Raw genomic sequence first — 26,551 nt, forward strand, 5'->3', positions numbered from 1 at the left:
ACTGCAGACACTTGTCTGTTGAAAAAACTATCTCTTAAGGCAGACAGATATTTTGTTGAGTTTCCTTCTGTTATACTTGCATAAGAAAAAAAAATGGCCAGAGCTGGTTTGGGAAACAGTGAGGATTGCATTAACTCATCATTAGGCCAAAAAAGGATGGTAAAGAGATGGTAAAGATGGTTGGTAAATAATGATTATTTTGTGATAACCTGACGAATCACATATTTATTAAGTAAACCAACTAATAATATGAAGGCATAAAGATGAGATTTTAGACACTGCCCTGTTGGTCTGCGTGTCATGAGAACTCTCTACCACTCTCATATTTAAAATATTTGAAATACTGTGCCATCGAATAGAGTCATGCTTTACTACTATAGAATTCTGTAGTAAGACAGAGTTCAAGATATAAATTCAAAAATAACATTAAAGCTGCAAACAGCGATGAACGGGCCCTCACACCCCCACGTATGTCGGGGCACTGGCGGGACTCCAGCTAGAGCGGTCGTTCACTTCTGTGAAAGTTGGATAATATATGCAAAGAGTTTGGGACCCTGGAGTGAGCTACTTTACATGGTGTAGTACTTCCAGCGGTGACGAGGTGGCAGCACAGGAGAGACAAATTCCATGTTACTTTGTGTACATCATTTGTTGATCAAACCATGTAAATATCATATAAATCCAATGATAATTGTTCCTCAAGGCTTCCTTCCTGTTGCCAGTAGGTGCTGCTATTATGAGCAGTGAATAATGCCATACAGATGTGTTCGGGGTGGGGGGGTGTGTGTGTGTGTGGGGGGGCTAATAAAACCTATGAAAATAGAAAAAAAAAAAATTCAAAATGGCCAAATTCCTGTTGGGTTTGGAGGTTGATCCAAAAAGCTTTTTTTGTGTGTCTGGGAATGATACATATGTGTGCCAAATTTGGTAATTGTAGATGAAACCAGCCATTGGGGCTACATGTCAGGGGCCGCTGTGGAGCCATTTTGCCATGCCCGTTTCTGAAACTACCAAAATATGACATTTTTCGCCGGCCTGGACGGGCATACCAAGATTCAGCGGTTTTTGAGCATGTTTAGACGTCCAAAAATGTGATTCATTGGAGAGAATAATAATAATAATTCCTTGCATTCCAAAAGTGTCCTCGCACCAGTCGGTGCTCGGGCCCTAATAAGGAATGAACCTGAAATTAAGCCTGTAAATATATTACTTACCCCAGCTTGACATCGTTCTTATTAATGATTTAAATACTATTCAAATGAAAACATGTTAATATCATAATAGTCTATTAGAAAAAAAGGCATATTAGTTCACAAAACACCCTTTATACACATATAATCCAAATTATAAGAGCACAGTTACTCGCTCCAAATTTATTTGTGTGTAAGGCTACATGCATGGGTGGATTATGACACAATGGACCCATGGGCACAGACATATAAAAGCCAACACTGCATCTAATACATAGAAACAACACATAAACAGACATTTTGTGGTAGTTTTGGCTCTCTTTTTTTTGGTTGTTGTTGTTTTGCATCTCTTTCTGGTCATTACGCATTTTTTTTCTGGTTTTGTGTCTGTGATAACCTAATTCTGTTTTTCTCTGTAGTCATTTTGCATCTCTTTTTGGTTGTTTTGCTGTTATTTTGTGTCTCCTTGCAGTTCATTTGCATCCCTTTGTGTCACTTTGTGTCATCATGTTGTTGTTTTCCCCCTTTTTATAGTTATTTTGTGTCTTTGCGGTTCCTTTGCAGCTCTTTCCAGTTATTTGAAGTCTTTAATTTGTACATCTGTCTGTCTGTACATGTTCATTTGTGTGCAGGTGAAGGCCATGGGCCCCTGACATTTTGGGTCCCTGGGCCTGTTCCTGGTATACTTGTTCACTGTGCCATTCATGTCTACAAACACTTGAGGAATGTCTTATGGCTCTTGCCTAAAAAAACAAAGGTCTCTAAATCCTTAAAAGCTTTAACTTCGAGATAAATATTTAGCGTCAGAGGGAGGTCAGACTGTTCTACAGAGTATGTGGGCGCAGCTCTAATGCAGCTTCTACCAACACTGAACCACAATGACTGTCAGAGAAACATAACAAGAAAATCGTTATCTTTCTGTTGATATGTATTTTTTATCATCATTTGGATCACAGTGCTATATACGTATGTTAGATGCAACTGGAATTTGTGGGCTATCACAAACATTATCACTCAGACATTTAATCAAGGAGCGTTTTCAGTTTATCGACGTACACACACTGATTTTACATGAATGGGTAGGACTCTTTCTGCTGATATTAACGTATGAGAGATTGTAGCTGCAGTAAAGACTTATCAGCTGACAAATACTGTTACACGTTCACAGTTCCGAAATTTCTTTTATCTCTGCTGCAGCTGTTCAAGAGGTCATAGTTTGGGTTTGTGCTTTTGTGATTAGACGCCAGTGTTGCAATACATTCTTTGCATTGGTGATCCCACACAACAACCCCTTGTAACACACCAAATACAGTGTGGGCTACAGATTTTGTCTACATATTCACAGATTTATGTATCATTTACAGATTTGTCTACACGCTATATAAATCTTAGCACACTTCCACGCTGAATACATATTTTGAGTTTTATTGTTTTACACATTTGCGAAACTAATTTCGCACAACTGGATTGCGATACAGTTACACGACTCATCACACACTTTTGCAAATAGTTCTCAGAAAATGATGGCCTCATAGTACTCCTCAGGATGTGTAAACAGTTGTATAATATCTTCTACGGCTCTGAAGAGAGCTCTCCAAAGTCTGGGGAATTAATACTGATGTCATAGCGATGTCATCAGGATTATATCAGCTTGGGTTTGGAGATTAGAAATGTATAACAAAAAGTCTGTTACAAACATGGGGACATGGAGTTTGAATGTGTGGGAATTTATCAAGCAGGAAGGGTTAAACAAAAATGCTGCATCTTTTGAGACCCCCAACTTTATGGAAGTGAAATAAATCGCTTAAGTATCCCTTTCAAGTAAATGTCTTAGTCATCTTTGTTTTAGTGGTTTTGTTCATCTTACAGGCATGCAAAGAATTTCAGAGGAACTCAACATGTCAACGAGCCTTATCTGATCATCTCTTAACTTTCATAACACTCATTTGAGGTTTTTATGCTATGCTTAAGGGGAGACAAGAATCTTTTCCCTTGCCATGATGTCCTAACTACTGAACAAGAACAAAAAAAAGCTCTCGAAATTCACACACACACAAAGGTTTTTTAACAGATTTAAGCCTATATCAGATTTCTTTTGTGTGTGTGTGTGTGTGTGTGTGTGTGTGTGTGTGTGTGTGTGTGTGTGTGTGTGTGTGTGTGTGACAGTGTGACAGTGTGTTTGTGTTCATATCAATTGGCTAAACAGGCAGGGACAATGAGAGTGGACACAAAAAGGCACAAAACAGAACGAGACGGATTCATGTAGCATGCCCAAACACACGCACACACACACACACACCATTTTGTCACGTTTCAATTCATAATTTATGAACTTGTTATTAAAGCAGAAAGGCATCACTGGACTGGTGACAACTGAGTGTCGTTTTGTGTGTGTGTGTGTGTGTGTGTGTGTGTGTGTGTGTGTGTGTGTGTGTGTGTGCGTGTGTGAAAGCATAAACATGTGAATGCATGCTTGTACCGGTCTCAGTTATTGCGAAATTGCATTTGTACTATTCTAATTATAACTGGAATTTTTAGTTGATTAATCATTGTAATTATTTGCTATTGCTATTGTGAAACAGCCTGCAACCTGAAAAGCATGATCATCCACAAATATGCTGGTACACAAACACTACGCCTATCATGTGCTGACCGAAAGGCCTGAGCACTAGATACATGAAATACAAAGTTCTCAAATGATCCTGATGATCTTCAAGAAGCTTGAGATGATATTCAGATGCAGTAACCACACCGAGAGCAGTTGAGGCGGCTGTTTATGCAAGATTGTGGACAAAAAATTCTGCTGCATCATTGAAGGCGTTTAAAAAAAAAAACTTGACACAGTTCCGACAGTTTAGTCTGCAGGGAGCTGGAACGAGTGTAGCTCCAGGGTGTTTGTCTGCCAAGCTCACAGAGTCTGACAGCAGCACACAATGAGGGGTGGAGCACTGTGGGAACTGGGAGGAGTACAGTACATTTAAAAAAAAATCTCATTTCCTCTAATATCAAATTTGGATTGAGCGCCTTTTAGACCTGTATCCATTAAGGGAGTCCTGTTCACTCAAGAGCTCTGCTGCAAAATGTCATTCACTGAGGTGTTGGCCATCATTGGGGGATTTACTGTTGTTTTGTACCTGCTGAAACTAGCCTGGGGATGTTGGTGTGGATTTAGACAGTTTGTTTTGTCAGAGTTTTGGCAAGTGGATTTAAGGACATACGGGCAATGGGCAGGTAAGGTCAAGGAGAATGTACACTATTTCCTGTATAGCTTAACAAAATGTTAACAGTTTCAGGGTTTTTTGGTTATATATGTGAAGTTGAAGCTTTCATTGAAGAAATCTGTTCAGTTGTGGAACAGGGGAATGGTGCAGATCATATTAAAGACTGTAAGTTAGTGAACAACAGGAGTGCATGCTTCTAGGATACAGGAATATTTAGATTTTCAGGCATTACTAACTTCTATCAGTAGCACCAGGCTTCCTGTCTGTGGAGGCAGTTTGATAAGGGACTTCATTAACGGTTCTGTACTTAATGGAAAATGTTTTTTCTTTTTTGCCAGCAACAACTCAATATTATGCAGATATACAATATCTTTAAGTCAATTTCCAATATTCTTTTGTTAAACTGATGCAGTTTTGTTCACTTAAAACATTTTTTCTGATGAAACAATCGTATTTAAATAAAGGAAGTGTTTTCTCTTGCTAAGCAACAGGAGATGTTAAAAGACATTTCCTCCACTTCCTCTCCCCTGGCTCTCTCTGAAATCTTGCCACTTACATGTAGAGCTCACGACACACAAAAGATATTTTGACTTGCCATAATATAAAAATAAAGGTGTAAATAATGAAATTATTGATTGCTGAAATCCGAGCCGCTGCGATGTCAGGGTCCAAACTGGGCTTGACTTTCGGCACAACTGGTTGAAAAGTAAATAGCCTGACTTCATTGTGGTTACTGCATCAAAGGTTTCAGAGGTAATGCTTTACCAACTGACAGAAATAAATAAGTCAATATATATATATATATATATATGTGTGTGTGTGTATATATATATATGTGTGTGTGTGTGTGTGTGTGTGTGTGTGTGTATATATATATATATATATATATATATATATATATATATATATATATAACTATAACTATATGTTTGTGTGTGTGTGTGTGTGTGTGTGTGTGTGTGTGTGTGTGTGTGTATACCAACTAGAAAACAGGAAAGAAACTATTTATAATCACAGGTGTAATATTCAACTTTCAACCATTATTTTTACAGTACATGGTGAAGTGGCTCGTACTATCTTGGTAGTCAAACCCCCATCTTAACTTCTGTCATGACTTAGTAACCATGTGAAACAAATGGAAAAAGGTTGAAATAATTGTAAAATAAATGTAAAATTAAATCCTCTTCCATTTGTGCTCTCTCCTTTGTGCAGTTGTCACTGGGGCCACATCTGGCATCGGTAAAGCTTATGCCCATGAGGTAAGTCTCAAAGTTTCTTGTACAACAATGCCTGAAAGGCATACTTGCGTAAAAGTACAACAACTTGCCAGAAAATGACTGAAGTTAAAGTCACCTGTTAGAACATTACTTGACTGACACCCTAAAGTACCTAATATATACTGTATACTGTACTTAAGTTTTAAAAGTAATTTTATGTTATTAAATGTACTTAAGTATTGAAAGTTGAAGTGAAAGTGCATGCTGGTCAGAATTTTGAGAATTACGATGCTTATTTCTTTATAACATGTACACTACCTTAGAAATGGAGCATACATACACATTATACTTGAATAAAAACCTCAATGATTTAAAGAACACAATCAAGTTTTTCCTTCCCTCCCATGCCTTTTTTTGTCCATCCATTCCCTCCGAACATTGTTCCCTATTTTATTTTGTATGAACTAACTAAAATGCTTTGGGGTAATGTAGTGGACTAAAAGTATACATTTTTTGAAGGAAATGTAGTAACAGCCAGAAATTAAAAACTTAAGTAAAGTACAAATACTCCCAGAAAATACTCAAGTACTGTAAAGAAAGTATTATTACTTCACAACATAACAATGTTGGGCATGGGGAACAGTTGATTAAGCTGTTTTATATCAAGTGTTCAGATCTCACAAGTACATAGTGTTTCTGGTTGAAAGAGCCACCAAACCTGTCTGTCATGTGTGCCTGATTCTAGCTTGCCCGAAGAGGACTCGATGTTATTTTGGTAAGCAGATCTGATGCTAAGCTTCAAAAGACTGCCAAAGAGATAAGTAAGTGAAATGCAAACAATGCTGTGGTTCAGCTACTTTTTTCCTGTTCCACAAAACACATTTGTCTTCCATGTGCAACTCAGAGCATAATTAATCCAAAATAATCCTTGTCTTCTTCAGAGGAACAGTATGGTCGGAAGACTCGCACCATCCAAGTTGACTTCACAGATGGCCCGAGTATCTACCCTGCTATAGCTAAAGAACTTCAGGGACTGGAGATTGGGATTCTGGGTAATAGGACAACCACTTACAGAGCAGAGGGGAAGCACTAGGCAGTCATTCAGGTGTTTTATAAACTGAGAAATACTGCAAGCAGGTCTTGTCGAAAAGATTGTTAGAGAAAACAGTCAGACTCTGGAACAATCAGCAAAATGAAAAAAGGTGACCTGTGGTGCCATCTAGCTGAAGGAATAGTTCAACATTATAGGAAATATGTTTACTAGCTTTTGTGCAAAGAGTTATATAAGAAGAATGACACCACTCGCATATCTATATGGTTAATTTGAAACTAACCATTAGCTGGTTAGCTTATCTTAGCACAAAGACTGGAACCAGGGTGAAACAGCTAGCTTGATTCCATGTAAAGATGACGAAAAAAATTCACCAACCAGCCACAATCAAGACAAAATGGCACGTAAAAATGATACATTGTATTATGGATCGAGCTACAAACTGGATTATTTTTGGGCTTTGACATTTGTCTTCCTAGTTTGACAGAACAGATGCTTAATAACAAAGGTTGTTTGTGTCTTTGTAATCCACACAGTTAACAATGTAGGAATGGTTTATTCTGATCATTTTGCCTATTTCCTGGAAATACCAGATATTGAACAGGTAACTTCTGCATCTCAAATGTCATTTTCTGATAACTGATGATTTATTTTTACTGATTCAGGCTATTTGAGGTCATATTTGTCTCAAATTTATAACTCACATGGTGTCCTTTGTTTGTTTATTCTGACCAGAAAATCACTCAGCTTATCAACTGTAACGTGCTGTCAGTCCCTCAGGTAAGATATCTTTATGAATATTTACTGCTTGGCTGTGTGCACTCAGCTTTCCCACACAACTTTGTTTTTGTTTTGTTTTTAATAGCTATTGCTGTTAAAAAAAAGATTTATATTTTCTTCACTCAGATGACCAGACTGGTTCTTCCAGGCATGGTTGAAAGGTAATGACACAAACATCCAGATGTTAAGGTTTGACAGGAGGTCAAGATAATCTAGGATGAATTTATGGATGTTTGTCTTCCATGTCCTTCCCAGACGGACAGGGCTGGTCATTAATATCTCCTCTGAAGTGGCTGTCCGCCCGCAGCCTTTATTAACTATTTATTCCTCCACCAAGGTACTTTCTCACCCACATATCATGTTATGCACACATTCATTCAAATACACCCTCAAGAAACCACACACATATTTATTCTCAAAACTCACCAGCTGCTCTGCATGTTTTGTGACTTTGCCTTTCTTCATTCTTTCAGATTTTTGTAACATATTTCTCTCAGTGTCTGCATGCTGAGTACAAGTCAAGGGGAATTACAGTTCAGGTAAAGTATGTGACACATCAGCAACTTAGAAATTCATGTGGCCAAGATTAAAGAATTGCCCTCACTATTCTGATCTCAGCAAAGTGACTGATGAGTTTAAAACCACAGACAGTGATATGAATTTATTTAATGAGTTGAGTTGACCTGTTTATGTGTTTGTTTATCTAACTGCTTGTCTGTTTTTTTATTCTGTTTGGTGGGCCAAAGACCAATGTGCACCCTGGTGGACAATAAAGATATATTCTAATATATTCTATTATGACATTTATTAAAATACAAACGAATAAAGTGAACATTGCCCATTATTTAGCCCCCAAAGTCTTATTTTCTTCAAACAGGATATGATTTCAACCTTTTAATTAAACAAAACCACTTGGAACAAGATTGTATATAAATAGATGTGACTGTCATGAAAGAGGGATTATTGCAAAGCACTCTTAAATTGATTTTTTTTTTTTTTTTTTTTTTTAAAAGAAAAGAAAAAAATGACAATTAATTGAAAACAATTGGAAATTTGTTAAAATTATGACATTACACTGGCTGTTTTATTTTACAGTGAAAAAGACACAACAGTGGCCTGACCACACAGACTTTTTTGCCTGATCAGTGGTGCTTTTAGGAGGATAGCTAACCGCTGAAGAAACACTTGGAGACAGTTGCAAAACCCCATTATTACACAATGTCCAATTAGACATGATGCTACTTCTCAGTGCCCACACAGTTTAACACAGGTGACAAACACATGGTCACATACCTGCTGCTGTTGACTCAGTTTCCCGTGTCCTCGTATGCGCTATCCGTTTGGCTAACTGTTAGCTGTTAGCTTTGCGACGAAGCCCACTTTAACCGCGTTGTCCTGCTGCCTTCGTGTTTAGTAATCCTCTTAGAAAAATGCTTTGGAGCCTGAAAGCCTATTCTTGACCGGGTACCATCCCTCCCGAAAAATAACACACACGGGAAGCAAAAACAAAAGTATCTTCTCGGACGAGCTAGCAGTTAGCCATGACATCCCGGAAAACCACATCAGCATGAATCCGCTTATTTTTTATCAGGGGTTTGGTTCAACAACCGCGACTGGTGGCCACCGAGGTGTATACTCTTAATTTTGTCTTCATTGAACGTTTATGAACGTTTTATTATTTTTAAAGTCTGTACAGACTAGCGTTCAAGGTGACCTGTCACCATAGCACATACTACAGGTAAACACCACTAGCTAGTGACGACAACAGTAGCCTAGCAACATGACAAACAGCCAATCAAATTGCAGAGTGGCAGATAACAAGCCCAACCTGCCATCAACTTTTTGCCATCCATCGCCAGATAAATAGGCTTAATTATTTATAAAAGATTTATATGAAATATATAGCATATAAAAAGTTTGTGGCACATATTGATGTTTTCCTTCCCACGCTCTGAGCAAGTGGTGTCATGAGCATAGCAGCTTTTCAAGCCATGTGTTATTAACCCTTTGAAACCTGAACAAATTGGCTTGATTTCTATCAAAACTGCAAAGAGCAACTGAAGAAAAAATGAAAATAGTAATAAAATAATTTTAAAATTTTAATTATGATAATTACAATACAGTTTTTAAACGTTTTCCCCTTCCTCAGATAGTCCCTTATTCATTTGCAATCTAAAACAAAAAATATATGGATTATCCAGTGATATCTAAACCAATGTAAAGTTAGGTTCAGTGTGTCTAACTGCTGTCAGTTTTCCCACAGTGTGTTGCTCCATTCCTGGTATCCACCAACATGACACGAAACATGAAAACCAACTGCTTTGTGAAAAGTGCTCCTGACTTCGCCCGTGAGGCCTTGAACACTGTGGGTCACACTAGCTACACCAATGGCTGCCTATCCCACACGCTCCAGGTCAGAGGGATGAGAAATTGTTGTCACTTACAAACTGTCAGCTGCTGCAGTGTTTTAATATCTCTCCATCTCTTTCCCGTCATCCCACAGAACATGGCTCTCCATATACTCTTGCCGGACTGGTATCGAATGTCATCATACTTCATAAGAAAGCTACAAAACCTTGCAGAAGAATATCATAAAAGCATGGGCAAAGAAAAGGAAAGGCTAGTTGAAAAGGAAAAGTAATCAAGTGTCTGCATCTGCACAGAAGCTGGAGTTCTCACAGACATTAATACTAACTTTCACAGCTGAATAAAGGTTCTATAAGAGATTATCTTCACTATACATCAACTTCTAAAAAAACTCAAACGTGTGTCATATTGTAGCAAGGTTCCTGTAATGAGTAGGCTACAATATACATGTAAATTCTGTTATTTTTGTACATTTATTTATTCTTTATTATTGCAAGTTTTTCTTTATCTATGGAGCAAATCTGCAGCTGAGGGTTACAGAGTTTTATCGTTTCTATTAATATTTATACTTGATAAACAGACACAATCTGTTTGTATTGAATTTAAGCAATCTTTCAAATACATATTTTCTGTTAAGATTTCACAATGTTACAGTAAAAAAGATACCGATACACAGAACATTTGGCATATATTTACTCCCATGATAACCAGCAATTCAGTACATCTGCAGAAATGACCATAAGTATACAAGAGTCAGTGCCTTCAGGCCTTTTCATTGACCGTTAACAACAACTCAAAATGGAAGATGCCAAAAATCATGCATTCATTCATTTTTATCAAAGTGTCAAGCCTTTTTTGGCTCATCCCGCGTGGGACTGTTATTTTATAACCACCTTTCATGCAAATGTCTTTTCGGCAATTTTCTATTTGTGTTCTGTGAAAGGTCCATGTGAGTGCTGCAACAATACAAAACAAAACATGACAAGGAAAAAGTAACATTTTATTCTATATTTTGTAAATGGGATAAATTAACTGTTATGTAAGAATACTCTATGGTTTCAATCTTGATTTGGTCTAAATTATTATTGGTCCTTTTCTTATTAATTAATTAATAATAATTAATTAAGACTGGATAAGACTGGACTTTTTGGTGTTTTTTTGACAGTCGCCTTCATGAAGCACAGCATCCAAACGTATTTTTCAAAATAGCATTTCCAACAGCAGCAAATGCTGTTTGTCACTCTGAGGTCAAATATATAAAACAGTTCCCTTTTTGAAGAATAGAGATGCATGTTTAACAGTTACGGAGGACATGTTTGTGAGTGCATGGCAAACAAAAATCAGAACACATTTCAGCTTACCAACTAAAAGTCTTTGGATCACTTGGTCCATCAGAAATGTGGAAATGTAGGAAAAAGAAAGTTGCCCAAAAAAGAGGAGTTAAAAAAGAAAAATTACTATGCATTAAGGGATAAGTCAGATTTTTTTAAGTAATGTTATTTGAGGTACTTATCCATTGTTTGTTTACTACATACTATAGTAGATGTCAGTGGGCATGCACCCAGTTTGGAGAAGCAGGCAGGAGCTCGACATGGAAGCTAAGCAATGTACTGCTGTAGATGGGCGTCAGCAACAAAGTGTATCTTAGCCACCTAAATAAACAAACAAACAAAAAATCAATATCAGGTTAACTGTATTCTATAGAGTAGGCTTGTTTGCTTATGACCCTTTTTATGTTTGTTTACTTTTCTTTATTACATGACTATTGTATTTATTTATTATCCATATTGACGTGCGATTCCTTATAAGCCTCTAGGAGGTTTCTTAATCTCACCTGCACAACCTTGTCTTCTTTTGTTGTTGTATTTCTGTTGTTTAGTTTTGTGCAAAAACAAACCTATTTTAAATGTATTTTCACTGTTTTCCCTTTCAGGCATACAACCTGTTGGGGGAGCTGTTAACAGCTTCAGTTCCACATGTATTCTCTCGTCAAGGCCACCACACTCCATTAATGAAAACAGTCATTTTAACTGGCTTAAAACAGGAGCTGCTGGTCTACCACTGCTTGCATTAGTTTGCATGTTTGTTTTTGTGTGACTTTGGTGAATCCAAACTATCACTTTAAAACTCCAAAGTCAAACATAACACAAACAAAATAACAGATAGAAGCAGCAGTAGAGCAGCAGCTACTGTGTTCAGCAATGATAAATCACTGTTTTTCTCAACAGAGTCTGACTTTGTAGAAACAATGTAACAGCTTTATTTTCCCGTTGGAAATCACTGTCTGACAATAAGGTAAAGGCAGTAAAAATACTCCCAGAACCAAGTAAACTTAAACTGATAACTAACTTTTTTGTTGAGACAGCAGTACATTGTTTAGCTTCCATGTCCAACTCCATCCTGCTTCTCCAAACTGGGGGCATGCTGACAGACATCTACTGAATGTAACATACTGTCTATGCATAAGTACCTCATTCAAGCCCACTTCAAAAAATCTGAGCTATCCCTTTACCATGGTCAAATGGCATCAAAATTCATCCTTTCATCCCTGAACGTTTATATAGATATTTCTATATTAATTGTCTTAGACAACCCGTATTGTTCCAAACAAATTGCTTTTTGTTCTCATAAGTCTTTGACACATTTATAATTTCTGTCTAATATGGAAGAACGGAACCTCAGATAATGCAAACAAGAGGTTAACATAATTCACATCCACAAAAAATTAGTTAGTTAGTATTTCCCCATTTCTAGGCTCATTCACCAAGCCCGTTCAAGTATAAGTCAATAGGAAAATATCCTATTTAAATGCAAAAACCTCAAGTGGCATATTTTAAAAATGCACTCAAACCGACTATGGTCCTTTAGTAAGCTAGAGTAAAACAAGAATAAAAAAGCTGTATCAGGAAAACCAATAGTAACTGGTGCTACATACTGTGTTAATTTTTACATGTAACCAGAGTTTCTATTTACACAGGTAAGACTTTGCTGCACCTAGAATATCAGTGAACAAAACTCATGACCGCACATGCTCACAGATCAGTGTACGTGACCGGAGTGACACCGTGAATCAGCAGCGTTGGCCCTAAACTGTTGGTCACTGCTTCAACTTGAGCCAAGTACTGCTGTGCCTGGCTGTGCTGAGCAGGAGGTCGAGGCAAATACAGGAAGCGAACAGCGGCTTGCGAACTGTGCTCCATCAACATAGAGTTCACTGAAGACAAGAAGTCCTCAGACAGAGCTTGCGTCAGCTCTGCAGGGGCCTCCCCGTCTGGCTGAACGTGGTGCTGCACCACAGAGTCCCACGGCACGATCTTTATTGACGCCCTAATCCTCAGCTTCCTCAGCAACTCTCGGAATGTCTCTTCGTTTACCACCCAGCCCTGGTCGCTGGACTCAGTCTCCACATTTAAGAAGATTCTCATCCTCGCATGGCGCCATTTGTTGGACATGTTGAGCACGCAGGCCATCTGCAGCAGGAAGAGGCTGCACACGTCCTCATAATCACGGCTGCCTGGCTGGAGCAGGTTGAGGGGCCACACATCTATTGTCCGCTCCGACCCGTCCACCTTGCTGTCTTTATCCTCTCCCTCTAACTGGAAGAAATAGCGGGCAAGGCACACGTTCTTGTTCATTTTCAGGGCATCAGAAATTATCCCTACGTACTCCTCTGGTGACAGCCACCTTGGGCTCTCAACATGTCGCACTGGGGGGAAATGGGCCTGTAATGAAGGCAAATCCACCCCAAAATTGTATTCGCCCTCGCTCCCTTGTCCGATGGAAGGGTCACAGAACGCAGAATCTTGTAGGAAGAAGTCCTCAGGAGTGCAGCTGTCATAGAAACCTAAAACCAGTGTGTTGGGCTTCATACCACCTTGTTGAGGGAAACAGAAATGCAGGTAAAGCAGCATAATAATCTGCACTGAAATGGGTCTCATTCATGAAACATGAGCAGAGTGAATTTGTGTGTAAATTTACGTGTATTGTGGCATTCATCAATGTTAGTAGCACTGATCAAAATCTACACCTGCCTCTGACTGCTAGTAGTGCTTGTGCGAATATAGAATGCACATATATATTGCTCGCCATTAAAACTCCTGCCAAAGTGCCATTTCAGCAGAAGACTGTTCACAACAGATTTATAAAAGAGAAAAAAGACATTTTTATCAACTACACTACACAAAATGGCTTTATATCAGCATCTCTCTCTCTTTCTTTGTTTGCAGCATAGGATACATCTATCCACAGTAGTTTTCACCTCCTTATATGATGGTCACTCACTATTTATGGGTGGGTATGCATGCTAACTGCTGACGAGCAAGCGCTGTCAATTAACAATTGATTGGCATTGATGACCTTACACAAGTGCCCATGATCAAAAGTTTCACACCACTTTCACTATTTTTTTATGTGCAAATGTACTCACAGATATACAAACATTTTATGTGTGAGACCCAACGGGTGCATAGCAGGAATAAGAGAAATCACAACTTACCTAGACCTGTGATGCGCAGTAGATGCTGTGTTCCCTGTCTGACGGAGGGAGACAGTGTCAGGTCTACAAACGCCTTCACATCTAGTTTATCAACTAGGCTCAACCAAAAGTTGTACTGCTGCTGGATCGGGTCTGACGGCAGAGAGTCTAACACAAAAAAAGGCAGAAATTAATGTAATAATACAAATATTAATACAATACAGAGTAGTGGATGCAGTACTAATGAATACACTTAAGCAGAACGAAAGAAGAAAGGTGGAAGTAGCACTCAGGTCTTTTGAACAGTTTGAAATTTAGGAGGATTTAGTGTCATTTAGTTTAGGAAGTTGATCTGGATATATTTTGGGCAAATGATTTAATGTGAATATTGTCTCAGAGATGATTTTTTTTTATTCTCAGTCTGTATTATATACATTTTTTAATTTAGATTTCTTTATATGGTTGTCCTGCATTACATATACACACACACATACATACATACATACATACACACACACACACACACACACACACATATATATATATACAGTGAGACTTTTTTTAAGGAAGGAAATAAGGAAACATACTTTCTTTTTTGCAAATTCAGTTTTTCAAAAACGTTTTCTTATATCCTTTAAAGACAAGACCTCTCATGAAGCTCTGGCGACCTCTAGTGAGGGTTTGCCAGTGAGTTAGTGAATGAATGAAAAAATATGTATGAACATTGCCATCTTGGGCTGCGTCACACAATATTTTTTCCTTCTGTGCCTATTTTGCAAAATAAACAAGGAGCTAGACACCTGGCTGCAGATGGCTGGTTTAAACTCTCAGGTCTGACGCAACGCTGATACAGAGGAAACTTATTCTCATATTAATAATGCAAGAGAGGCAGCAGATGGAAAGCCCTTGAGTTCGTCTTCAATGCTGGTGCCGGTGGACTTTAGGTAGGCAGATCAGAGCTGTTACATAGTTTTAATTATATGCAACCTTCTGTAATATTTCCTGCTCGTCCTGTTCATGTGCTCTCAGACTGATAAAAATGATATCATGATGCCATGTTGAGTCAATACATCAGTGAACCAGGGACATGAAAAAGGTGAGTTTCACTTGTCGACCAAACAATGATTTGATAAGAGTAATTTAATACTGTGAGCTGCAGATGGCCATCACAGACCATCCACACAGAATTACCCAGATCTCCCAGCTGCACGTGGCCCAACACATACAGTCCTCCCTTCTTCAGCTGATTGACAAACAGGATGAGCTGACAGGAAGAGCGAGGGTTGGCCACCATTAACAACACCTGCGGCCTCCAGAACTTGACGTGGTCTTTCCTCACATCCAGCATTAACAGATATTTGCGCACCTAAACCAAAAGGAAGACAGCGCTGTTGACAAGCTGTAGTGAACGTCTGTTTTTTTTTGTGTGTCTCTGTATGAGTCCAGATACCTGATGGAAAATAAGAGCCTGGCTGATGTAGCCCCAGCTGCTGGTGGGCGATCTGTAGTGGAGGAAAAGCAGCAGCAGTAACAGGAGGACGATGCTGCCTGAGGAGTACACGGGGTTAATGACGAACATCATCACTAAACAGCTCAGGATGCCCAGCAGGCAAGTGTGCCAGGAGAAGAGCTGGAAGGTCGGCCTTATGAACACAGAAACAGAGAAGTGAGGCTGACGGTCACATGAAAAACAGAAGCAGAGAGGCAATAAATAGACCTTTATTCTCCCATAAAATATATGATGGTAATAAATCCAAGTGAGGCTCATCGGGTTGTTAGTCTATGATGTTGAGGACTGATGTTACAATTTCTGGCTTTCAAATCTTACTTTATGAGCCTGAACTCTCTAAAAGAAGCTACCTTAAAAGCCACCTAACGTGTGGGTTTTCCAGTGTCACTGAGCAATTTTAATTGCTTTTTTTTTACTTCATGGGTAATGATTTATGGTCATACTCAATGATTGCACTATGAATAAGTAATAAGTTTCATCAGTGACAGCATGCAGTGTAGCATGTCCTTCTCAGAAGGTATTTAAAAGTATATCTTGCATAAATTGTTGGTTACTGTTGGTTAACACAACATTCAAACTTTGCCATCCTCCTTACTGTGTGCTTCCTGTTTTAAGTGTTACTACACTTAAAACTAATTTTGTAGGACTAATGGTGTAAAGATACACTGATCCGGATCAATAAATTGGTTCAGTAATCTATGATCCAATTAGCGTTGTCCCGATTCAGCCTGTAAACATCCTGACCACAGTAAAATAAGAAAGAAAGAAAAAAACAAAGGCATACATTTTTTTAGAATACCTTTAAATTGTGATGTTTTTTTTTAAATTTGACTTCACATTTGGATTAAATTGCAGGGTGTTAAAAATATGATTGCAATGCTTACAAATTTCTTATTTTTCCTTTAAAAGTGTTTGATCCTTTATTACCTGAAATTTGGTGCCGACGCCCACTCAAGAGCCAAACAAGCCAGGTCAACCGCAGCGTAGGCAAGTAAGTAGAAAACAGTCACCAAACTTGCTATGGCGTTAAGCTGGCCTGCAAACACTACACACTGAAACACAAACACACCACAAACCACAGCTCAGGCCACCAGTTGTAATCTCTAAAAGTACTTGAGTGCACACCACAGAAACTCTGCTCACCTGTGCCAGACCCCAGGTGTACAGCACTGCCACCCACGGGTTCCCCGAGCTTGATGTGTGGGCAGCTGGGGCTAATGGTAAACCTGCAAGGGGAAAAAAGTCTCTTAGAAAACCACTAAAGAAGGCAATAATGTGATGAGCAAAATCCTCAAATCTTACCAAAGAGGTGATCCAGAGCAAGAGCGTGGAGGATACGGGACGCTCCGATCATAGAGCACATTGCAGCTGACAGAGCAGCGCAGTAAATCCCGATGGTGATGAACGGCCCCCAGAGGTTTATTCTCTGGAGGAACCCATAATCCTGAATCAACAGGGTCCTAAAAAAATATTTTTCTTTGGTTTTGAATATAGAAAAATATACCAAGACATAAAATGATATATAAAACAGTGCAATACAAATTATGAACCATTTCAGACCTGTCACAGGTGGCGCTGACCAAAATGAAGAGGAGGACGTAGACCGTGAAAGTGTAAAAAACGGCTACGATGGTGCCTTTAGGGATGGAGACACTCGGAGTCTTCAGCTCTCCTTCAGAGAGACAAGTGGAGTGAGAGAAAACATCAGGGTGTGCATGTCTGTCTGTACCATAAAACTTCAATAACAGCCCAGGCTACTATTTTCTTTAATCACTGAACTCAACCTGCTTATATTTGGGACAGGCGTCATATGGGACTGGCTTTTAATTCCTTTCACACAAAACTGTTGCTTAGCAAAAATGCAATATACAATCAAATTTTTATTTAAATCACTATGAATATTAATTGTTTAAAAATAAGGTTATGGTATAACAAAAGTTTAAACATTTATCCAAAAAACCCTATGCAAAGCTGTGGTGGTGCAGGGTAACGATGGATCAAGGAAATTACAGTTCCAGCACATACAAGGATGCTCAGGTTGACACTTCTTTATTGATAGTTTATATTAATAACAAAGGAAGGTGCAAACTACACATTGCTCATATTGCTTCTTTAGATTCGCTCTATTAACCCTGTAGGCTCTGTAGAATCCTGTGAGTGAATCTGATGAAGCGATATGCAAAATCTGTAGTTTTCTCCTTCCTTTGTTTTTAATGTATCAATAAATAAGTGTCAGCCTGAGTATCCTGGAGTGCACTAGGACTATAATTTCCTTGTTCAAAAATGTTTTTATTTGTATGCCCGATTGAAGCAGCTAAAAACATTATCTGTAGTGGTTACTAAGCAACAAGATTTTATACATCCAAAGAACTTATATAAAAATGAACTTTTTAGTAATGTCAAAATGGGTAGCCACACCCCACAAGTTAAAAAGACTAGGCGTCTAATTGGGACTAGGCTAAATTTAAAGTTTTGCAGTATAATGTAGATTTTCTTAATGTGTATAAACTAGGGCTGTCAGCGTTAATGCTTCAATTGCGATGCGATTAAGGTCCGCACATAACTTGTTTTTTGTTTCTTTTAATCACATTGATCGCCGGCCGACATTCCAGTCTTTAAGAGTCTGTACTGGTCTGAGTTTTAAAGCTGCAGTGAAGATACTGGTCATCTGAAACTAGAAGACCTAAAGAATCCAGTGGTATCCAGTGTGCCATGCTTTTCAGATAAGAGGGGTTAATTAACGCCCCAAAGTCAGGCTTAATGGCGATGGAAAAATGCATGGTCATTTCACAGGGGTCCCTTGACCTCTGGCATCTAGATATCTGAATGAAAATGGGTTCTGTGGTTACCCATGAGTCTCCCCTTTACAGACATGCCCACTTCATGATAGTCCCAGCAAGTTTTTTGGTGTCATTTCAATCTGGTAAGCATTGCTTTAGCTTGTCAATATGGACTTCATAAGTGTTTTGTAATGCAAAAAATGGAACTGAAAACGTGATTAAAAAAATGCACTCGACTATACTATAACTATTGAAATTCTGCGATTAATCGCAATATTATAAAATTATTAATATAATATAATATAATTATCTATTGTTTAATTTATTCTGCATGACTGCATGCACATATTTCAAAAGTAGCAATGTCACAATGGGAAAATTCTGAGCTTAGATTCCAATGACACCTGTTGCTGCAATGTGATTATACAAGTAAGACAAGCTTTAACCTGACATGTTGGCTCCGGCCATGATGCCAGTGCAGCTGGTGAACATGACAGCAAACACGGTGGCAAACGACATGACAGAGTTGGTGCTGTAGTCCAAAGAGTAACCAGCTGCAGTGAGGAGAAAGAGGAACAACAGAGAGAGCTTTAATAGATGCCCCTAAATTTATAAGTGTCACGGAGCTTTGTTTGTGAATGTACTTTCATATCCTCACTAACAGCAGCCCCGACACTCACAGCCCAGGTTGTTCCTCAGCGTGGTGGCGTTGAAGCCTGTGTAACTGGCGTTGTAACGCAGGGTTTCGTTGCCAGGTCCCTTGTGGGTGATGACGAATTCATGAGGCTTGACCGCCACAGAACTGATGAAAATGGACAGCAAGGATACGGTGACCACCAGCAGGATGGCGAAGGCGGTGCGGCAGTAGATCTTGGCGCCCACCAGACACACGAGCAGACACAGCAGAAGGATGACTGATGAGTAGAGCAGTGAGTACCAGTACCCCTGAGGGAGCACCCGAATCCCCTGAGATACAGACGACTCTACAACAGAAGAAAACAGGCAGGAACCTGAGAACATTCAGGAGTTAAGGTGGACTAAATGACACAAGTGGGACCAAGTCATTGTTTAGCAAGTCTCAGGGTCTTTGCACTCGTGTCCCAGGTACAGAAAGGTCAGTCCCACGTCAAAAAGGTAATTCCCAATACAAGTCCTGAGTCAAGAAATGCAAGTCCTGTGTCAATTCCCTCGTCAAAAAGGCAAGTCCCGAGTAAGACAGAAAGATCCCAGGTCAAATGCCAAGTCAAAAAGTTAAGTCCCAAGTCAAAAAGGCAAGTCCCAAGTCAATTTCGGACAGCCCCTAGTCAATGAGGCAAGTCCCGAGTCAATTCCCAAGTCCAAAATGCAAGCCCTGAGTTAAGAAAGACAGGTACTGAGTCAAGTCCCAAGTCAAAAAGTTAAGTCCCGAGTCAAGACAGGCAATTCCCAAGTCAAAAAGTCAAAAGTTAATGTCCAAGTCCTAACTTTGAGTTTTGAGTTCTTAACAAGTCGCAATGCATGTTTCACCAAAGGTAATTTCATTTGAATATCATAGAAATAATATTACAAATTTATAAAAGATGAATCATTTATAAAAAAAAGATTAAAAAAATAAGTTAATTAGACTCATAAAAAGATTACAGGTTAATATTAGTTAATTCCGAAAATAAAGCAAAATTAATTGATTTGTGGCACACTTACAAAATAACCTAGTTCTAATCTTTTGACTAGGGGGGAGATATTAAGTATTTTCGAGTCAAAAGACTCCAAATCCAGGTTAAGTCAAAGGTGTCTTTTTCAAATCCAAGCCAAGGGACAAGACTTTTTCTATTTTGTCAAGTAAGGTCTTAAGTCTTCATATTTGTGACTCAAGCCCAAGTCATGTGCCTCAAGTCTACACTTCTGCTAAATAACTGGACAAAGTAGCTGGGAACAGAACATAATAAAAAACTTACCAGGATCTGCACCAAATACATCAAGTATCGCCTCCACAAGACCAAGAACATACTCTCCACATGCACACACTTTGGCCAGGAAGAACATCAAACCAATGCTTCCTCCAAACTCCGGGCCAAGAGACCGGCTTATCATGTCTGGTTACATTTTGTTAAGGTTGACATTTCAACTGAAATTAGTGAGATCGAAGGCAAGATTAATCAATACTCAAGAAAAACATCAGTTTGGTTTGTAAGGATACAGTAGGCTCCACCACCTTGTATAGCACCGTTGGTGGAAATGGCACAGATGGAGAGTATTGTAAGAGATATAATAGTGTAGGCTACAACCACCATCAGAAGACCCTGTAACAGCCCTGCGTGACCAACCACAAACCCTGCAAGAGAGATCACGTCAGTGTTAGTCACCACTGTAAAGCACAACAGCTCAGATATACCATCAATGACTCATAAACACCCACTGTCTACAACTCAAAACAGCATTTCTGATCTCTTCACACACGCAGCGCTCACCGGTTCTCAGGAACAGCACAATGCTGAACATGGAGAGGATGGTCGGCACCATCACCCCAAAAAAAGTGTTGAGTTTTCGAGGGTCTTTACTTGGCGTCCCGGAGCCGGATTCAGGGGTGGCGTCCGACTCTGCGCCGCATGTCACTGCGGTCACAGCCAGACCACATACCCCTGAGTTGATCAGAGGGGTGCGTTCGTTTGACATGGTTGGTGAGAAGAGCCTGGGATGAGTCTGCTCACCCTGTGAGAAAGAAATGAGGAGATGTTTCAAACTGAAATAAATATAACAGCAGTGTTTTATCTACAGCTAGATGGCAAATATTGCCTGGTTATATATTGCTTTGCATACACAACAGAGAGAAAAAGGATAGAATTTAAAGATCGCACTAAAATTACTATTTATTTAAATGGAGTCTGGTGGGTTTGCTAATCTTACTCTTGACTAAAAAAAGTCTTTCACTGTAGGGATCCTTTATAAATCACTGTCAGACACTTAAAAGAATACTCTGAACCTATCAGTGGCAAAAATAAGCACTTTTAGTGGACGTAAACTGACAGTTCACAAATGCCCAGTGACATTACAGCCTGTTTCACTGCTACCGGCTGCAGCGCTCTTACTCAATATTGGACCAGTTTCAAAAACTGTTGCTCCTCCAAGTCACTTAGACACAAACACATGTAAAAGACAAGAAATGGTGTGAGAAAGCCTGTAAGGAAAAAGATTTAATAAATCCTGCACACCGTCCAATATTATTAAAGTTTTGGCACCCAGAGTGTGTTCTTGTTGAACATTTTCCCAATGTTTAGGGACAAACTAAGAACATTTGCTAGTCACAGAGAGGTCATTATATCAGTATTATTTCATAATGTATAGAATTCTTGTTTACTTGATTTATTATTTTGTTTCAATTAAATGTTGCAACCAGCCACAAACACACAGGCGTTTTAGTCAGACCCATCAACGCACAATGATGTTTTTACCCTTTAAAGCACTTCCTATAAATGACGATCATCATGTGCACTGCACAGTGGCCTTGTCAAGGCTTCCAGTCTCACATAAATAAAGTGTGTACAGGAATACTACAACCATAAAATCACCATTTGTAAATAAATTAGTCATGCTGTGTAACCTTAAATTTATAAAAAAGAACTTTTCATGCATATTAATTTATTGTTTGATTGGTGGCCTAATTTCTCAGACACAAGCATTTTTGCTAAAACTTTAGTATTGGAGTCTGGTGTTCAAGAAAACAGAGAAGTTTCACTTTCAGTTCAGTTTTAGCAGCAAGGTTTTCGTGAAATTGCATGTGTTTAGGAAGTATTGGATAACTGAGATGTGTATTATACTGCACAAGCTGTGAGAGAGTTTATAAATGGATGTTTTATAGCTCTGCTGTTGTTAAAGGTGGTTCCCAATGAATCAATAAATCAATCAACAAGTTTGCAATTTGTGAAAGCATGCAAGAAAAAAAAATCTTCACAAATTCAAGGTCACATCATGATAAGGTACAAAGAGTCCGTTTATGAAGTATTCTTTTAAGTAAGTGAGTTTGATGGTTTTGAGCTGCTGAGATTGAATTTGGATTTCAACATGAGTCACAAGTCAGATTTAGAGGCTCAACATAAACATGCTAATGAAGTCAAACAAGTTTGCCAGCACTCAGGTGCCACACAGTTACCTGACGCTACAAGGTAGTACCTCTTCTGTTTCCTTTTCCAGTCAGTCACTTCTCTTTACTTTTTTTATAGGCAATACAGCAAAGATCAAGTACGGAAATGCCGCGGGTCAGAGGCTGCGAGTGAAGCTTACAACTCGCTTCACTTCACTTTTCTTAATGAAAGCTGCTCCCTCACACCTCAGGCTGGTATTTGCAGTCAGCTGATTCACAGCTGCTTGTCTGATTTTACATGCAGCTCAAAGAAAAGCAGAAATCTCAGCTGAGCAGCCTGAGTGTGCCTCCATGTGCACAGGTGACCTCGGTTGTTTTCTTCCTGTCAGATGCCAGTGTTCGACTTTGCCACTCTTTCTCAAGGAGGCAGCTTTCATCACTAAAGCTTTTGCCGGGGTAGCCTCAATAATAGTCCGCTCTTTGAGTTATTAAATCAGCTGCAGGAATCACATGATGATTCTAGGACAGAAGTCTTACGCAACAAAGCATGATAGGACATGAAGGGACATAACCTCCGAATTATTATCGAGATCACACCCAGTTGCTGACTCTTTTCTTCCTAAGCAACAACAACAAAAAGCAACAAAACATATTTTAGAAGCACAAAAAAAGTCCTGCTTAAAGAATCAATATCAGTTTAGGTTTAAGCTATATTAAGAGCAATTTCACTGCTTCTTCTAAATGTCAAACATTGATTTCCAACAGGAAAATAAAACATCTATTGAGAAAAACAGTGATTTAACATCGCTGAACACAGGAGCTGCTCCCAGTTCATGCATTTGTGTTATTGTGTGACTTTAGCATTTTAAATGGTTAATTAGAATTCAACAAAGTCACATAACAACAAAAACTAACTGACTGAGACCAGCAGCCCCAGTGGCTAAAATGACCTTGACAGCTTTCCGGTTGGAACGGACTGACTGACAGAAAGGTATAGCAGAGAAAATACTCTCAATACACTTAAACAGATGTTGATATTTTTAGGTTGGACTTTTTTCGCAGCTAAAATATGTGTTGTTGCTGACCCCCATCCACTGCAGTACATTGCTTAGCATCAGTGTAGGACTCCAGCCTGCTTCTCCATACTGAGGGCATGAAGACTGACATCTACTGTTAGTAATACAGTGACTATGGATAAGTAACCCATACGACCTCACTTCAAAAAAAACTAACTCTTTAATCTTTACTTTGTAAGAAGGGCTCAAACAAAGAGTCATTAACAATCGGTTAGCTATAGACAGAAAATTATTCATCATCTATTTTAATAAAAATTTGTTATATAAGCCCCTTTCAAGCAAAATGGTCCAAGATGCTCAGATGTGATAATTTGGTGCTTTTACTTTTCTTATATGGTAGCTATCTGAATATGTTTGACTTTTAGACTGTTGGTCGGACAAGCAAATAGAAGCTTGACTGGTTGATGATTAATCCGAAGAATAACAGAAAGATTAATTGATCTTTTAAAAAAATATTGGTGCAGTCCATTTGACAGATTCATGTTTGTCTCCTACAAGCATTTCATTTTGCCACAATCTGACTGAATGTCTGTTTGAACACTTGGCTGTTTTGATGACAGTTGCACAACATTTACAAGCCTTGAGTGAAATACAACTGATGATACATCCTTTCAACCCCATCACGGGGTATATGGGATGACTTGTCTGCGGGTTAAATAGAGAAGTTGCATACTCAATGAGAACTGTATGTATTGGTTACATGCACTGATCCATATCATTTTGGTCCACTATGTTAGTTCCTTTTATTTTCTTTGATGCTGGAAGTAGCATTTGGCCTTTTCTTGTATATAAATTGACTTATACAAACAAAACAATAACATAAGCCAGGGGGATATTACATTAAAAAAATATGGTAAGACATACACAAATCAAGTGTCTTTATAGCCATTGTTAGTCAAATCTCCTCCTTATCCTTCAGAAAACCGATAATATTCGTTTTTTTATTGCTAAACTTACATTTATGCATGAAGCAATTGCTAAAATCATTATCAAATTAATTATGACAGGTACTGATAATTAATTAATTATGAAAAATGCTTTTCTTTTCTTGGGTAATTGAGAAAGCTAAACACCACATTTCCCCAAAATATTGTATAATCTTTAAAGATATGATCCATGATAATATTTCTTGATATTTAGCCTGATGGTCACGCTCTGCAGGCCGCTGTTAGTGACGCACTCAAATGATGTTTAATACAGACCGTGTAAATCTACCTAAAGGGGCCGTCTCCGGGTCCACGAACCTTACTTCAGAAACAAGCCGGTTACCAAAATAAATCACCGTTTCCGTCACATATACGTAGCATGAGGGTGGAGCAACTGCGGCATTAAAATTTTACGTGTTTTGGGGGCACCTGAGGTAAAATATAGCTAAATAATAAGTTACGCCACATTTCCAGCTGCATCTTGGGTAAATGTTTGTTAACATTTTGAGGCTCTCGCGCAGGAAGTGGCCCCGCCGGCGTGTCCGGGTCCGGGTCTGGGTCCGGCTGTCATGAAACAGCGGTGTAAAGTGCTCGTGCACTGTCATTCAAACCGCAACATCCAGGATATTTACAGCCGGACGAACCCTGCGGTGTGTCAAACCCCCCCGAAGCACCGAGGACACTCGGTCTTACCTCGCTGAAGCTCCCCGTGACAGTTTCACACACTTCCTGCTTCTTTTTGGGGTCACTGAGTCTGTCTCTGCCTGCTTGTCTCGGCGGTCTGTGTCTGCTAGAAGATGTCCCTGGTCAGATGCGCTAGAGGACAGTCAAATGTAACCGCTGCAGGCCGGTGGACAGCACTGAGCTGTCCCGAGAGTTGGATGCTGTCAAAGATGTGCTGCCCAATAACAACACTGCAGCCATGGCACGCCTCGTTCCTCTGTTATTTGTTTAAAAGTGTCACGGGAGAGCAGAGGCTGCCCATGTGACTGCTGAAAAGGGGAGGGCCAAAATAACTCAAATATGAGCAAAGGTACGGCTTGTCTAAAATAACCACGCCCATTATTTGCATACAAACGTGACATCATCACCAAGAAATTATTAACTTATTATAAGTGTGCATGAAGTGGGGTTTGTGCACTAACAGACAACTTGGATGCACATGACAAAACCTATAGTATGAACATGAGGCGCTGATGTAAAGTTGTATACTGCAGGCTGGACTGAACTGGCATTTCTTCACACCAGGTGTCACTATTGTGCCAGAGATGAGGTCTATAAATACTGAAGGGATCCTCATGTGGAAGAAGCATAGACTGACTACAGCAGTAATACTCAATTTACAATTCTAGCCCCCCATAGGGTACCTGGTGGCCCTCCAACCATTTTCTAATTTAAAGTAAAAAAAAATAAAGTGATTCACAATGGGAATTGCTTTTGTTCTGGTAGGTTTCAGAATACATAAATGGCATCAAAATAGAGTTTATTTATCAAAAAAAGAGGGCAAGTGGATAATCCCTGCATACTCAAACAGAGGTCCTAATTTAGCCCCTAGCAACGTCCTGAATTCCTATGGATGTCCTATAAACTCCTAGAACTGTCCTTAACTCCTAGAAAGGTCCTACAATCTTAGAAATGAACAGAAATCTTAGAAATGCCCTAAAATCCTACAACATCCTCAAATCCTATAAATGAACTGAAATCCTCGAAAGCCCTAAAATCTTGGAAACATGCTAAAGTCCTAGAAATTTTCCCAAAATCCTAAAAAATGTCCTGAAATCCTTGAAATATCCAAAAATCCTGAAAACATGCAAAAATCCTAGAATCATCCTAAAATCTTAGAAATGTCCAACACTAATAGAAATTTCCTAAAGTCCTAGAAAATTTCCTGAAATCCTTATA

The 26,551-nt window shown here is 39.0% G+C and overlaps 2 protein-coding genes across 2 annotated transcripts; one reads left to right on the top strand and one right to left on the bottom strand.

Moving 5' to 3' along the window:
• The first annotated feature begins 4,131 nt into the window (after nt 1-4,131).
• Nucleotides 4,132-10,874, top strand: hsd20b2 (hydroxysteroid (20-beta) dehydrogenase 2). Its single transcript, XM_042499881.2, has 11 exons — nt 4,132-4,421; nt 5,624-5,670; nt 6,374-6,449; nt 6,570-6,680; nt 7,216-7,283; nt 7,415-7,459; nt 7,586-7,620; nt 7,715-7,796; nt 7,933-7,998; nt 9,723-9,872; nt 9,963-10,874. The coding sequence occupies exons 1-11, from the start codon at nt 4,271-4,273 to the stop codon at nt 10,098-10,100; spliced, it is 969 nt and encodes a 322-aa protein (XP_042355815.1). The 5' UTR covers nt 4,132-4,270; the 3' UTR covers nt 10,101-10,874.
• Nucleotides 10,498-25,618, bottom strand: slc12a9 (solute carrier family 12 member 9). The gene is made up of 14 exons (XM_042499455.2): nt 25,343-25,618; nt 21,038-21,278; nt 20,767-20,901; nt 20,525-20,662; nt 19,271-19,573; nt 19,037-19,144; nt 17,371-17,482; nt 17,113-17,270; nt 16,954-17,036; nt 16,738-16,862; nt 15,751-15,943; nt 15,492-15,666; nt 14,322-14,468; nt 10,498-13,700 (listed from the first exon to the last, which is right to left on the bottom strand). Exons 2-14 carry the CDS (start codon nt 21,240-21,242, stop codon nt 12,859-12,861), a joined length of 2,724 nt encoding a protein of 907 aa, XP_042355389.1. The 5' UTR covers nt 21,243-21,278; nt 25,343-25,618; the 3' UTR covers nt 10,498-12,858.
• Between the last annotated feature and the right edge of the window lie 933 nt (nt 25,619-26,551).

This window comes from Plectropomus leopardus, chromosome 15 (assembly GCF_026936395.1).
Source record: "Plectropomus leopardus strain MGB_pleo_1.0 chromosome 15, ASM2693639v1, whole genome shotgun sequence".
Classification (NCBI taxonomy): Eukaryota; Metazoa; Chordata; class Actinopteri; order Perciformes; family Serranidae; genus Plectropomus; species Plectropomus leopardus.